An 11,956-nucleotide genomic window follows, 5' to 3' on the forward strand; every position below is an offset into this window, starting at 1 on the left:
AATTGTGGAACGCTTAGGCCAGCAGGAATATAAAAACCTCTAAGAGGATGCATCACAAGCTAATAGGCTTAGGGTCACAACAGGAGCGCATGCGGGTGCTGATGGTAATGGTGACAGACAGAGGTGTAGTTTGACACCTCCAGAGGAGCTGTCTCTGTGTGTGTGTGTGTGTGTGTGTGTGTGTGTGTGTGTGTGTGTGTGTGTGTGTGTGTGTTCGTCACCTGTCCGTCCAGCATGTCTCTCTGCAGGCCCAAGCGCTCCTGCTCGGTGCTGTTGGTCCGGCGGATGGACAGACTGTGGGACTTCCTCTTCTGCTTGGCCTGACGGGCGGCGGTGCTGCTCCCGCTCTCCACCGGCATCCCTCCGTCTGAACCCGATGAAACCGGTCTTTAAAAAAAAAAAAAAAAGAAAAGAAAAAAAAAGAAGAAGGTACAAATATATATAAATAATCTCTCGCTCCACGACTCCACTCAGAAAACACAGAGACGGCCGTGTTGCTCTTGGCAGCTTCCTGTCGTGTGAACGTGTGAGACGACAGAGTGGACGAGTGTGAAGTCTGAAGGTCCACGCTCAGCACTGCCACACTGGGAACCTTAAGGCGAAGCATGAGGGATTACTGGAACACAAGCTGAGGATGTGAGTGAAACAATAACAACCTTATATTCTGCTGGAGGAAGATGAAACGAGGCAACAAAAAGCACTTCACCAAATGTAGTTGATATTCATCACGTCGGACCGTCACGTTAAACAATAAAAAGCCAGAAAAATATGAAGAAACGTCCATTATAAGTTCTTCAATAAGCTTCAATAATCCAACTAAAGGGGTTTCAATTAAAGGATGCAACTCATCAATTCTCTTGTCTTACATTTAATCAGTAGATTGTTTGGTCTAGAACGTTTCCACATTCCTCCACAGATCAAAGTGTCCAAAATATAAAAAGTGTTCAGTTTATTATCAAAGGAGACGGTCTAATATTCTAATTTCAGAGGTAGGAAATAGTGAGTTTTTCATTAAAAAAAAATTCTGAAATTATTTTACCATAAAATGACTTAATTGATTAATTGGTTGAGCTCAATTAAAATATATGAATATATATAAACGATCAAAAGCTTCAAATGCTCACATTTAAATCAGTGGAAGTAGTAGATGCTTTAGAAATGATTATTTTGTATTATTTTCATCATTCTGTTTCAGAAATGTAACTTGCTCACCATGACCCACACTATTATAAAGACAGATAATAATATTTTTTTAATAAAGAACCTGTAGGTGTATTAATTGTATCCATTACTTTACCTTTAGGCATCACCATACGTGTTAAAATCAAACCTACAGGCTCCAGTGATCTGTGCATCAGGATGACGGAGTCATGAATATGTATGATCATGAATATGGTTTTAAATCTCCAATAATCAGCCAATAAAAGACATTAACAGCTACTGTTTGTCCCTTCTGCTGAATAAAGAACCCTTGTTTACTGTCAGACACCTTGGCTGGTTGTTACTCTTAATATGTAAGGGAAATAAAAATAAAAAAACATTTAAGCTTCATACTGTTGCTGTATATTAGGAGAATAAATACGAAAATAAAGATTTAACACAAGTCTAGACATTAGCCTCGTTACTGCGCATGCGCCAGATAGCATTAAGCTAAAGCAGAGCTGCCGTTATCATCCACATTATTACTGGCGGTGCTAACAGGCTAACAGGCTAAACGGGCAAAGACAAACCTCTTCAAAAAGATGGAATCCAAACTCACCAGAAAGTCTACAAATACAGAGTATTGTTCCGGGGTATTATGGGATGTGTCGCCGTTACTAACATGTTCTTCACAGCGCAGGTTTTTGTTCCATTAATCCGTAGTTTGACAGCTGACGGAGCTCCGCTACGTGAGAGAAAAGATAACGAAGCCAATTCCGGCCCGGGGGTTTTCACAATAAAAGCCTGTGGAATCGGCCTCAGAGCATTCTGCACTGACAACGGGTTCGTTTCTTGATTTCTTGGGCGTTACCACACGCAGACACTTGAAACAATAAACGTTAATAGTTTTTAATAAATAAATGGAATGTGGTGTATTCAGCATTAAAAGGGCTTCAAATTAGGAAAAATAATAAAAATTTTAAGATGATTAACTCTTGCATGTTGAGCTTGTAGGTATTCCTGGTGTAGTTGTGTTATTGTAAAGCTTTCTTAATAGATAACTAAATAACATGCCGAATTAAAGACTTGATGTTAAGTATTTTATCACGCGTGTATATTAACACTTAAATTGTTAATATTCAGATAGAGTTCAAGCTGGTCACCATTTCCATGCGAATAAAAACAACATTTCCAACTCATAGATTAAATTTAAAACACAAAAAGTGAAATGGCGTGCACGACTTTAGGTTTTCAACATAAAAGCACAATATGTAGAGGACTTTCTGTAAAAAGAAAACAACCTGAGAGACTGCAGTTTAGTTCAGGTGTATATTTATTAAGCCCCCTTGTTAACGAATAGTTCTCAAAGGAATCATCGTCATCATCATCATCATCACTTCATCCAAAGTAAACCATTAACTGAGCCACATACAAGATGGAAGGCATTAAAGTCCACTTAACTGCTAATGCCAAGAAAAGAAAAATGTGTGAAATATGATAAAACATCAGTTCAACAACTGAATAATATTTTGGATTATGGCAACTGGAGTAACAATAAGATATTAACCATCTCAGAACCGGTTTCTGAGTCTCTGCTTTTCCATACTGACAAATAAAAAGACAGTTATTATAATTAGTAATCATTTAAATGGGTTGGGTGGATTTCCCCGGCAGCTTTACAGTTATTTTTATTATTTTTATTGCGCCACCATCCTCAAGGATGTCACAAAAATAACCAATAACTTCTCCTTTTTGGAAAATGAAGACGTTGACACTAAGCCCCTCTTTTCCAAACGAGCGTCCAGGTCCCGACAGTCCAGAAATAACGGGTTTTATCTGTAATCGTTGGTGCCGGACGTCCTCTTCCCGGCAAAGAGATGTTTGGGTTTGAGGTCGAACACGTGTCGGTCCGCCTCGCCCTTCTTTCCTTGGCGGTTCATGTCTTTCTGGGAGTTCTTCATCAGCTTCTTCGCCTTCTTCGCCATCTGAGGAACGAACAAAGACGACACAGACTTGAGTTCTCTTCACCTGAACGTTCAGAACTATTATTATTTATTTAATGATATAACAGGCAAAACAAATAAAATACACTTATTAGCATAATAGTGTTTGAGGTAGAGTGATTTCTTGCCTCCTGAGGACATATTTATTATTAGACGATAATATTTAGGATCAAAACGAAGGAGGAAATAAACCAAAAACAGATATTTTACAGGTGATAATGAATTAAAAAGCAATCTTCCTCAAAGAAACGTAATCCTCCGTCTATCTACAATGAAGCCGTGTTCTAGAATCAACCAATGTGTGATCTGAACTTACGATAAAAACCATGAACTGCAGCATATTGAGTGAATGAAAGCTACGTGACGACGTCTCGTACCTTTGGATCTCTTATGCCGGACTGGTCTCGGGGTGGACGGGAGGCGCTCTGGCTGCGGGTTTTGGAGGTCGGTGCAACCGAAACTTCGCGCTTTCGTTTCTTGGTGATGCTTCGGGACCGCCGGGCCTGTTGGGCGTAGTGACTCTGGAAGAGGAAGAGGAAGAAGAAGAAAAAGAAGAAGAAGAGCGGTGAGGAAAACCTTCTCTGTAGCCGGCGTTCACAAGGACCACTTCAGGACTTTGAAGACTCGACTCTGTCGTGTTTTGGGTTCGTGAATGTTGAAATCATTTTCCAGGACAAGAATCTTCAGGACATTCATATCGTAGTATAGAGTCAAAGTGTCCTGTAGGTTCTGATCTAAAGAGGAACTCACATCGTCCTTGTCATCCATGTCCAGACCGAGGCTGCCCATCTCCTTCTCCAGCTTCTTTCTTTCAACCTGCGACACAAACACACAACGTAAACAAAAGCCAAACGAGTCCTTTCATAGAACAGAAGCACCGTCACCGTCGACGTTAGAGGGGTGAACGCAAATGGAGACAACTACTCCATTTGGTAAAAGTGGGATACTTGAAGCGTTGAGTCGTAATTCCATTGATTATTTCTCCGTTGCTCAGGGTTTTGTGAGGGTTTTCAAATAAATGAAATCAAAGTAGTGCTCCGTTTAGCTTCAAATGTTGGAATAAAACCTTGTTTATAAGCACAACCGCTGACGTTTGAAGATCACTTACACCAGAGCACACAATAACTAGCTACCTAGCTAACGTAGCCACCTAGCTAATGTAACTAACGTAGCTAACGTAGGTAACGTAGCTTTTAACGTAGCAACTTTTTGGGTGTGTAGACGTTCTGATTACATATTTTCACAGTCTTATAAGTCAACAGTTTTGCAACTTGCAACTTTGTAAATATGCAAAATTATCTTTTAAATTAACAAACGTCACACGGGTAATTTATGGCACAATTCAAGCGGGACAAAATCATTATTTGTCTCTTGTGATTGGCTAGGAATGTCCCATGGTGGTCAACAGGAAAGGGGGCGGGACTTCGCCTCTGTTATGTGGCTCATGTAAAATATTCTCTCTGCCGTCCTTTCGTTTTGATGAGATGAAACCTCCACGAGGACAAACTCAAGAGACTCGTTGACAGTGTCTCTGTTGTCACACGGCGCTCCTCACCTTCATGGCGGTCCTGGGCATGCGGGGCCCGTGGATGTCCTTATCTCTGGACTCCACAATCTTGAGGAACTTCTTCTCGCGGATCTGCTTGGCCAGAACGCGGATCTCCTGCATCTCCTCGTCCTCGCTCTCCTCGTCGGAGTCATACTCCCCGGCTCGCTCCTTCAGCTCCTCCTCCTTCTCCAGCAGCTCCAGTTTCTGTTAAGACAGGAAGTCGATGGAGAGGTCAATAGAGATACAAAAAAAACTTGACATTTCTCTACTTTGTTCTTCTGGGAAATCCAAAATCTCTTTAGTTTTATTTCATATGTTTAGTTAAATTACAGACATTTTGAGACAAAGAACATTGTGTCGCTGTAGAAACCCGTCTTTAGTTTTTAAACTCACCTTCATGATTTCGGGATCGATGTAGTCGGCAATGTTGTGGCCCTCCCACACCTCAGGGATCCTGTCGTTCTTCTCCTCGTCGTTCATCAGATCCCAGTATTCTATTTCAAAATAAATAAACACAGCATCAGCGCCGCAGATGTTTACTTTCTACACGTTCACAGCGGAATAAATGAGATGATGGACTCTTACTCTGAAGGTCCAGGATGTAGTCATCGCCGAGCTCCACCTCCAGGTCTCTCTCCTGTGAGACGATGATAAAAAACAGTTTTATTTTCACACCGATGGCTGCGAGCTCACGTCTCGCTTTAAATGAAGTCAGAGAGCGACGGTGACGCCGGACGTACCAGTTTGCGTTTGGGTGCGTCCACCTCCATCGCCTTGTTACGGGTCAGCGCTCCTTCTGGGATGAACGGAGGCCTCGCCTGGAAATTACACAACAACAATAATTAATATCACTACAGGGTCAGAAATGGAAAATCTAGGCCTACTAATGAATAAATAAATAGAATCAACATTTAACTTTGTTATCGTCATCTATAGTGGTTATTTGCATAAAAACACAATTCCAATGATTAGGAAATAAATTACTGTATTTTCATTTAACTATTTACTCTGATTAATCATTTCTTGGGGGCATTAATGGTTTTAATTCTATATAGGAAAAACAACATTTTAGAAGATAATTTGACTACATTTACAGTTTGGAGCTTGAACGCACCATAATGTAACTGAATGGATCCTCAGGACGTTAGCGGTTAGCAGGAATGTGCTACGGAGAGACTCGCTCACTGTGAATTATAATACAACTGGCAGATGTGTCTGATTAAGTGAGTTGTTCTAAATGTTGCTATGCTATTAGCTTTGTTATTTAGCCTAGCAGGACTGTGCTGCCAAACGACTGCTAACAGCTAACTGCTAACGTTAACAGCTATCTGCTAACATTAACAGCAAACGTTAACAGCTAACTGCTAACGTTAACAGCTAACGTTAACAGCTATCTGCTAACATTAACAAGTAACGTTAACAGCTATCTGCTAACATTAACAGCTATCTGCTAACATTAACAGCTAACGTTAACAGCTATCTGCTAACATTAACAGCTATCTGCTAACATTAACAGCTATCTGCTAACATTAACAGCTAACGTTAACAGCTATCTGCTAACATTAACAGCTATCTGCTAACATTAACAGCTATCTGCTAACATTAACAGCTAACGTTAACAGCTATCTGCTAACATTAACAGCTATCTGCTAACATTAACAGCTATCTGCTAACATTAACAGCTAACGTTAACAGCTATCTGCTAACATTAACAGCTATCTGCTAACATTAACAGCTATCGTTAACAGCTATCTGCTAACGTTAACAGCTATCTGCTAACATTAACAAGTAACATTAACAGCTATCTGCTAACATTAACAGGTAACGTTAACAGCTATCTGCTAACATTAACAGGTAACATTAACAGCTATCTGCTAACGTTAACAGCTATCTGCTAACATTAACAGGTAACGTTAACAGGTAACGTTAACAGCTATCTGCTAACGTTAACAGCTATCTGCTAACGTTAACAGCTAACGTTAACAGCTATCTGCTAACATTAACAGCTATCTGCTAACATTAACAGGTAACGTTAACAGATAACGTTAACAGCTATCTGCTAACATTAACAGCTAACGTTAACAGCTATCTGCTAACATTAACAGCTAACATTCCGATATGTCAGCGACTCTTTGTACCTTCTCGTCTCTCTTGGAGGGCATGGCGAGGTGCAGCCGGTTGAGAACATCGTGGACCTTCTTGCCCTTCATCTTGGTGTCGACGCGATGGGCGAGGAGCCGGTCGCAGGCCTGACAAAATACACCAAAGTAACCGTGAACCACAGCAAAAAAAATAAAATATACACAACACAATATACTTTTTGTCTCCTCAACAGGCCTCCGGGGTCTCACCTCGGTTTTAACTTGCATGACTCCCTCCTCGGTCAGGGTGCTGGTCTCCACCACAAGGATCTCCTCAGTGGAGAAATCGGCAAAGATTTTCTGACGGCAAAACAGAAGAAAAACTTTAACACCTGTGCAAATAAAACCGACCATTTCTGAAGTTTTAATGACCAGCTCTGCAATAAACTCCAAACTCCAAATATATTTCTGGTCCAAGCCTTTGAGACGTTTCGTCTTCACCCACCTGGTTCTCCTCTGACAGCTCGCTGATCTTCTTCACGTCACACTTGTTGGCCACGATGATGAGTGGCTGCAGAGAGAGAGAGAGAGAGAGAGAGAGAGAGAGAGAGAGAGAGAGAGAGAGAGAGAGAGACACACACGAGTGTTACTCCCATTACCATCACATTGTCAGAGGCTCAGTAAATGATTTCCCGGGGTTTGATATGGTTAGATCGAGGGGTTGGGTGTTGATCCTTTGGAGGAACTAAGGGAAATATGTCCTGTTCCCGTTTGAGCTCGTCAATATCAGAGAGCAAAGTTTTCAACATGGCAGACAGGAGCTAGAGCTAAATCGCCTGGGTCTGATATGACGAGGAAGAATTGAAGGCAGTTTGTAGTTTTTTGACGTCATCATCATCATCATCATCACACAATGAGTGACAGTTTTCTGACCTTGTTGGCGAACAGCGGGCGGATGCTGTTGAAGAGCTCCAGCTGCTGCTGCAGGTTGTGGCCGCACTGCTCCGACACGTCCATGACGTAAAGAACCGCCGCTCGCAGGTGAGCCAGAGCCGTGATGGCCTGCATCTCGATGGTGTTCCTGTCCTCCAGGGGGTGGTCCAGGATCCCGGGGGTGTCCACCACCTACAACAACAACAACAACAAGACGGAGTTCACAGGAAGCATGTTTCAGGTTTGGTCCTCAGTGACTTTTGAGCTTTAAATGAAAGTTTTGACTGAAACAATAATGGAATTAGTGAATTAATTTTAAGACCTTTGATCTGACAAAACAACCGCATGGCTGTATTTTAGATCATAAAACCTACTGAAAATTTAGTAGCAGCACAATGGATAAAAATATCAAAATGTGCACAACTAGAAGTAAAACAAATGAAAAATGTCAAAAATGCCCAAAAAATGATTGGTAAAATATGTGAAAAATAAATCATTTCTAAAATATATGAACAAATATCCCAAAAAATGTCCTGAATATGAGAAAATATATTTTAAAAAGTCTAAAATTATTAGTAAATTAAATAAAAAAAAATGTAAAGAAAAATGTTTAAATAAATATAAAGAAAATATATAAAAAAATGTAAAATAAAAGAACATAGAAAGTGACACGATCGTGGAAAATACTACACGTAAAATGTCCTAAAATTATTACTAAAATATAAATCTAACAATTTAAAACATGTCAAAAATAGCAATGGCGATGTTGATTAACCACCATATTATAAAACAATAATAAATGCCATTATTTTAGTGTAAACAAAAAAAAATCCTAAAACGGTTTAGGAAATGACTTTGTTTCATCTGATGTAAACAAACTACATTTAAATCAATTAAATATATAATATATTCAGAGCCAACAAAAAAAAACACATATATATAACACATATATATATATATATATATATATATTAAAAAATGTATAATTAATAATAATGATTATTATTTTAATCAGTGTTGTAATTAATATTTTACTCTAAATTTGTTTGTTTTTCTTGTGTAGCAAATGAGCTACAACTGAATGTCATTATTCATAATGACAGTAAATTATCCCTAAATACTCCCAGCATCTTTAGTTTATGTTTCGAGTAGCTCGAGTTAGAACACAGAAGAAGCAGAAGAACACTCGTGTGAAGGACTCAATGAATGCGAGATGTGTAACCGGTCTCACCTGCCAGCGGAGGTATCTGTAGTCCATGTGACCCACAAACAGAGACTTGGTGGTGAACGCGTACGGCTGCACATCAACGTCTGCTCTGGTCACCTGACAACGTTTACAACATGTTAACGTCAGCTTGTTGGTTAGTTTGAGCAGTGTAATGCACAGCTGTTATACTTATTATTATTATTATTATTATTATTATTATTATTATTATTAATAATAGAGAGCAGTTTACCTTGTTGATGAAACTGGACTTGCCGACGTTGGGGTAACCGCACAGAAGCAGAGTCCTCGTGTTCGGGTCGATGCTCGGCAGACGGGACAGATGCTGACGCACTGTTGAAAGAGGACGACAGGGAGATTAACCACTTTAACATGCTGAAAAGAAAGATAACAGTAATAAAGCCAGGCTAATGAAAAGATCTCAGGTCACAGAAAAATAACCTGACAACAGATTAAAGTCACTACGAGGTCCCTGTGGACTAAAGCTGTAGTGTCTCTGAGCACCAGAGTCCCTTTAGAAAACCTCTCATTCTACTGCAGCAGGGTCTGACAGGCTGACCCTCTCAGTCCTGGTTCTGGATCTCCCATTGCCTCCCTTCCCTCCAGCGGGTCCAGCAATACGTCCTGGGTCTCCAGCAGAGAGGAGAAGCTCTGCTCCTGGAGGAGGAGGAGGAAGAGGAGGAGGAGAAGAAGAAGGAGGAGGAGTAGGAGGAGACGCTGCATGCTGCTGCTGCCGGGAGCTGAGCTCTCCTCCTCCTTCTCCTCCTCCTCCAGAGCTCCGATTGCAGGTCCGAGGCTGCAGGTGAAGCTGGATCTGGATATGTCCACAGTGGACCAGGTCTCAGCTGGATCTGGATATGTCCACAGTGGACCAGGTCTCAGCTGGAGGATCTGGGTCTGTCCACGGTTGGACCAGGTCTCTGCTGGAGGATCTGGGTCTGTCCACGGTGGACCAGGTCTCTGCTGGGGGATCTGGGTCTGTCCACGGTGGACCAGGTCTCAGCTGAAGGATCTGGGTCTGTCCACGGTTGGACCAGGTCTCTGCTGGAGGATCTGGGTCTGTCCACGGTGGACCGGTCTCTGCTGGAGTCTGAGCGAAAGGAGGTTCTGGTGAACCTGCATGAGTTCATCTGGTTTCACCAGAATCTGACCCGGTGGCTCCGATGACATCATCAAGAATAACTCTATGGAAACAGACCATCTTCTCTCTGATGGTCTCTGTACTGATGGAGGTCTGATCGAGGACCAGGACTACACTGAGACTGATTCAGGACCAGATAAAAGTTCCTCACAGTGACTTTAAGTAAAAGCAGAATTTGAGAAGATAACCTCCGGACTCTGAATCTCCGTTACCTTGTTCCAGATACTCCAGACTGGACTTCTGTCTCTTCAGGATGGTGCACATGCGACCCAGAGCGGCTCTCTTCAGCTGCTTACAGCGGTACAGAGAATCTCCATACTTCATCAGACGCACATAGTCTTTGGCAACACTGGAGGTGAAAGAATAAAGAGGTTAGATCAATAGTCTGTTATGTTGAATTGCTATTGATTCATATGTTTTTACATTTAAACTAGTTAAATATATATATATACATAACATCTTAACTTACTTATCGATCAGATTCTTGGCGATGTTAATCTGTCCCAAAGCCAGCTTGTAATGATCTTTGTCGTACAACACGTTCATCAGATCGGCGTAGAACGGGTGGATGTCCTGAAGGAAAAACAACACGTCGTCAAATCCCACAGAGCGGACGGTAAACGTGTAAACAGCGAGAGACACGCCGGAGCGTCTCCTGGACTCACGTCGAGCTTGGGGAAGTCGGTGAGGATCTGCGAGAGGCGGTCGTGGCAGCTCTGCTGGGTGAACTTCACCTTCCGCATGTAGAAGTGTCGGATGCGGTGGATCTGGTAGTGCTTGTGCACCACGGTGGGCGTCTTCCTTTGTGTTTTGGATAAAGTGATGTCGATGAAGTCCTGCAGAGAAATAGAGAGAGAGAGAGAGAGAGAGAGAGAGAGAGAGTGTTTTACATTGTTCACTTCATCAGGAAACAGGAAAACAAGACATTCATGAACAGTTAATTATCGGGAAAGCTTCCCCTGAAAAGAAGTTTGAGTCTTTGCCATTTACTCTCTAAACTTGAACCTCTTTTGTCACCAGTAATATTACTAAAAGTATTTAAGTCATTGCAAAATGTACTCTCCTGTTATTGTATTTCATATCAATAAATACTGTAATACACACTGGAACAGCTACTTAACATTTATCCATAAAAACATGTATTTATGTCCTCTAAAATCTCATTGAAGCCTTTTTCTCCAGAGAGTCCTGCCAAACTTCATTAACAAATCTGTCAGTTTAAGATATAATCACTTGTAGACACTTTGTAACAACTTTTTGCATTATGTCAACAACTAATACATGTCTTCTGATCAATTCGGCACACATTTAACACAAACAACGCTATTTGTTAAGGAAACAGGTGAGAAACACTGTTTAATACGTGCTGCCATTCACGTCGCATTGGAGCGTCTCCTCGTCTTAAACGTGCCGATTTTTGTACGGAGACTGGTGTGGGACATATAAGCGTAACTTACTACACAATAAAACCTATTTATCACCTCATACTAGACTCAAAAAGTGTTTCCTTCGCTCGTCTCGTGATACTGTAAGCCATAAAGTAGGTGTCTCTTTACACCAGCTCAGCACGTGTTTTCCTCCACCATGTTTGTTTTTTAAATATCTTCCGCCGTCTCTCAAAAGCTCAAAACACAAAGCCCGTTTAAAACCCTAAAGACGAAGAATATAAACGTACCTTTGCGGTGGGAACCACCATAATCTTCTTAAAATTGTAAAGTGCCATCTTGTCGGACACGTTGTGGTCCGCTGACGGCACTGGGGGAAAGGAAGGCACGTCGTTCCGTTAGAACCGGAAGAGACGCTGAGAAACACGGAGCGGGGTGTTTCTAAACACCGCCCCCTAACGGCCGGATGCAGTCATTACAGGAAAAAACAACATTTCTG

General features: G+C 41.4%; 2 protein-coding genes across 3 annotated transcripts in view; both read right to left on the reverse strand.

The window, feature by feature from the left end:
* LOC137884369 (WD repeat-containing protein 37) overlaps positions 1-1,898 on the reverse strand; it is a 15,941-nt gene extending 14,043 nt beyond the window's left edge. For both annotated transcript variants that reach the window (XM_068726154.1, XM_068726153.1), the window contains exons 1-2: positions 1,760-1,898; positions 222-387 (exon numbers count right to left, since the gene is read on the reverse strand). In XM_068726154.1, the coding sequence (XP_068582255.1) occupies positions 222-359 (138 nt within the window). In that variant the 5' untranslated portion in view covers positions 360-387; positions 1,760-1,898. The remainder of the gene's footprint in view (positions 1-221; positions 388-1,759) is intronic.
* A 557-nt stretch (positions 1,899-2,455) lies between these two features.
* Positions 2,456-11,847, reverse strand: gtpbp4 (GTP binding protein 4). The gene is made up of 17 exons (XM_068726059.1): positions 11,748-11,847; positions 10,738-10,908; positions 10,542-10,645; positions 10,285-10,421; positions 9,164-9,264; positions 8,938-9,030; positions 7,707-7,898; positions 7,279-7,344; positions 7,044-7,133; positions 6,831-6,941; positions 5,433-5,510; positions 5,278-5,329; positions 5,086-5,186; positions 4,699-4,896; positions 3,894-3,959; positions 3,521-3,664; positions 2,456-3,125 (listed from the first exon to the last, which is right to left on the reverse strand). The coding sequence occupies exons 1-17, from the start codon at positions 11,793-11,795 to the stop codon at positions 2,973-2,975; spliced, it is 1,905 nt and encodes a 634-aa protein (XP_068582160.1). The 5' UTR covers positions 11,796-11,847; the 3' UTR covers positions 2,456-2,972.
* Between the last annotated feature and the right edge of the window lie 109 nt (positions 11,848-11,956).

The sequence above is a fragment of the Cebidichthys violaceus genome, unplaced genomic scaffold (assembly GCF_023349555.1).
Source record: "Cebidichthys violaceus isolate CVI_PGR_0920_01 unplaced genomic scaffold, fCebVio1.0.p SCAF_38, whole genome shotgun sequence".
In the NCBI taxonomy this organism is placed as follows: domain Eukaryota; kingdom Metazoa; phylum Chordata; class Actinopteri; order Perciformes; family Stichaeidae; genus Cebidichthys; species Cebidichthys violaceus.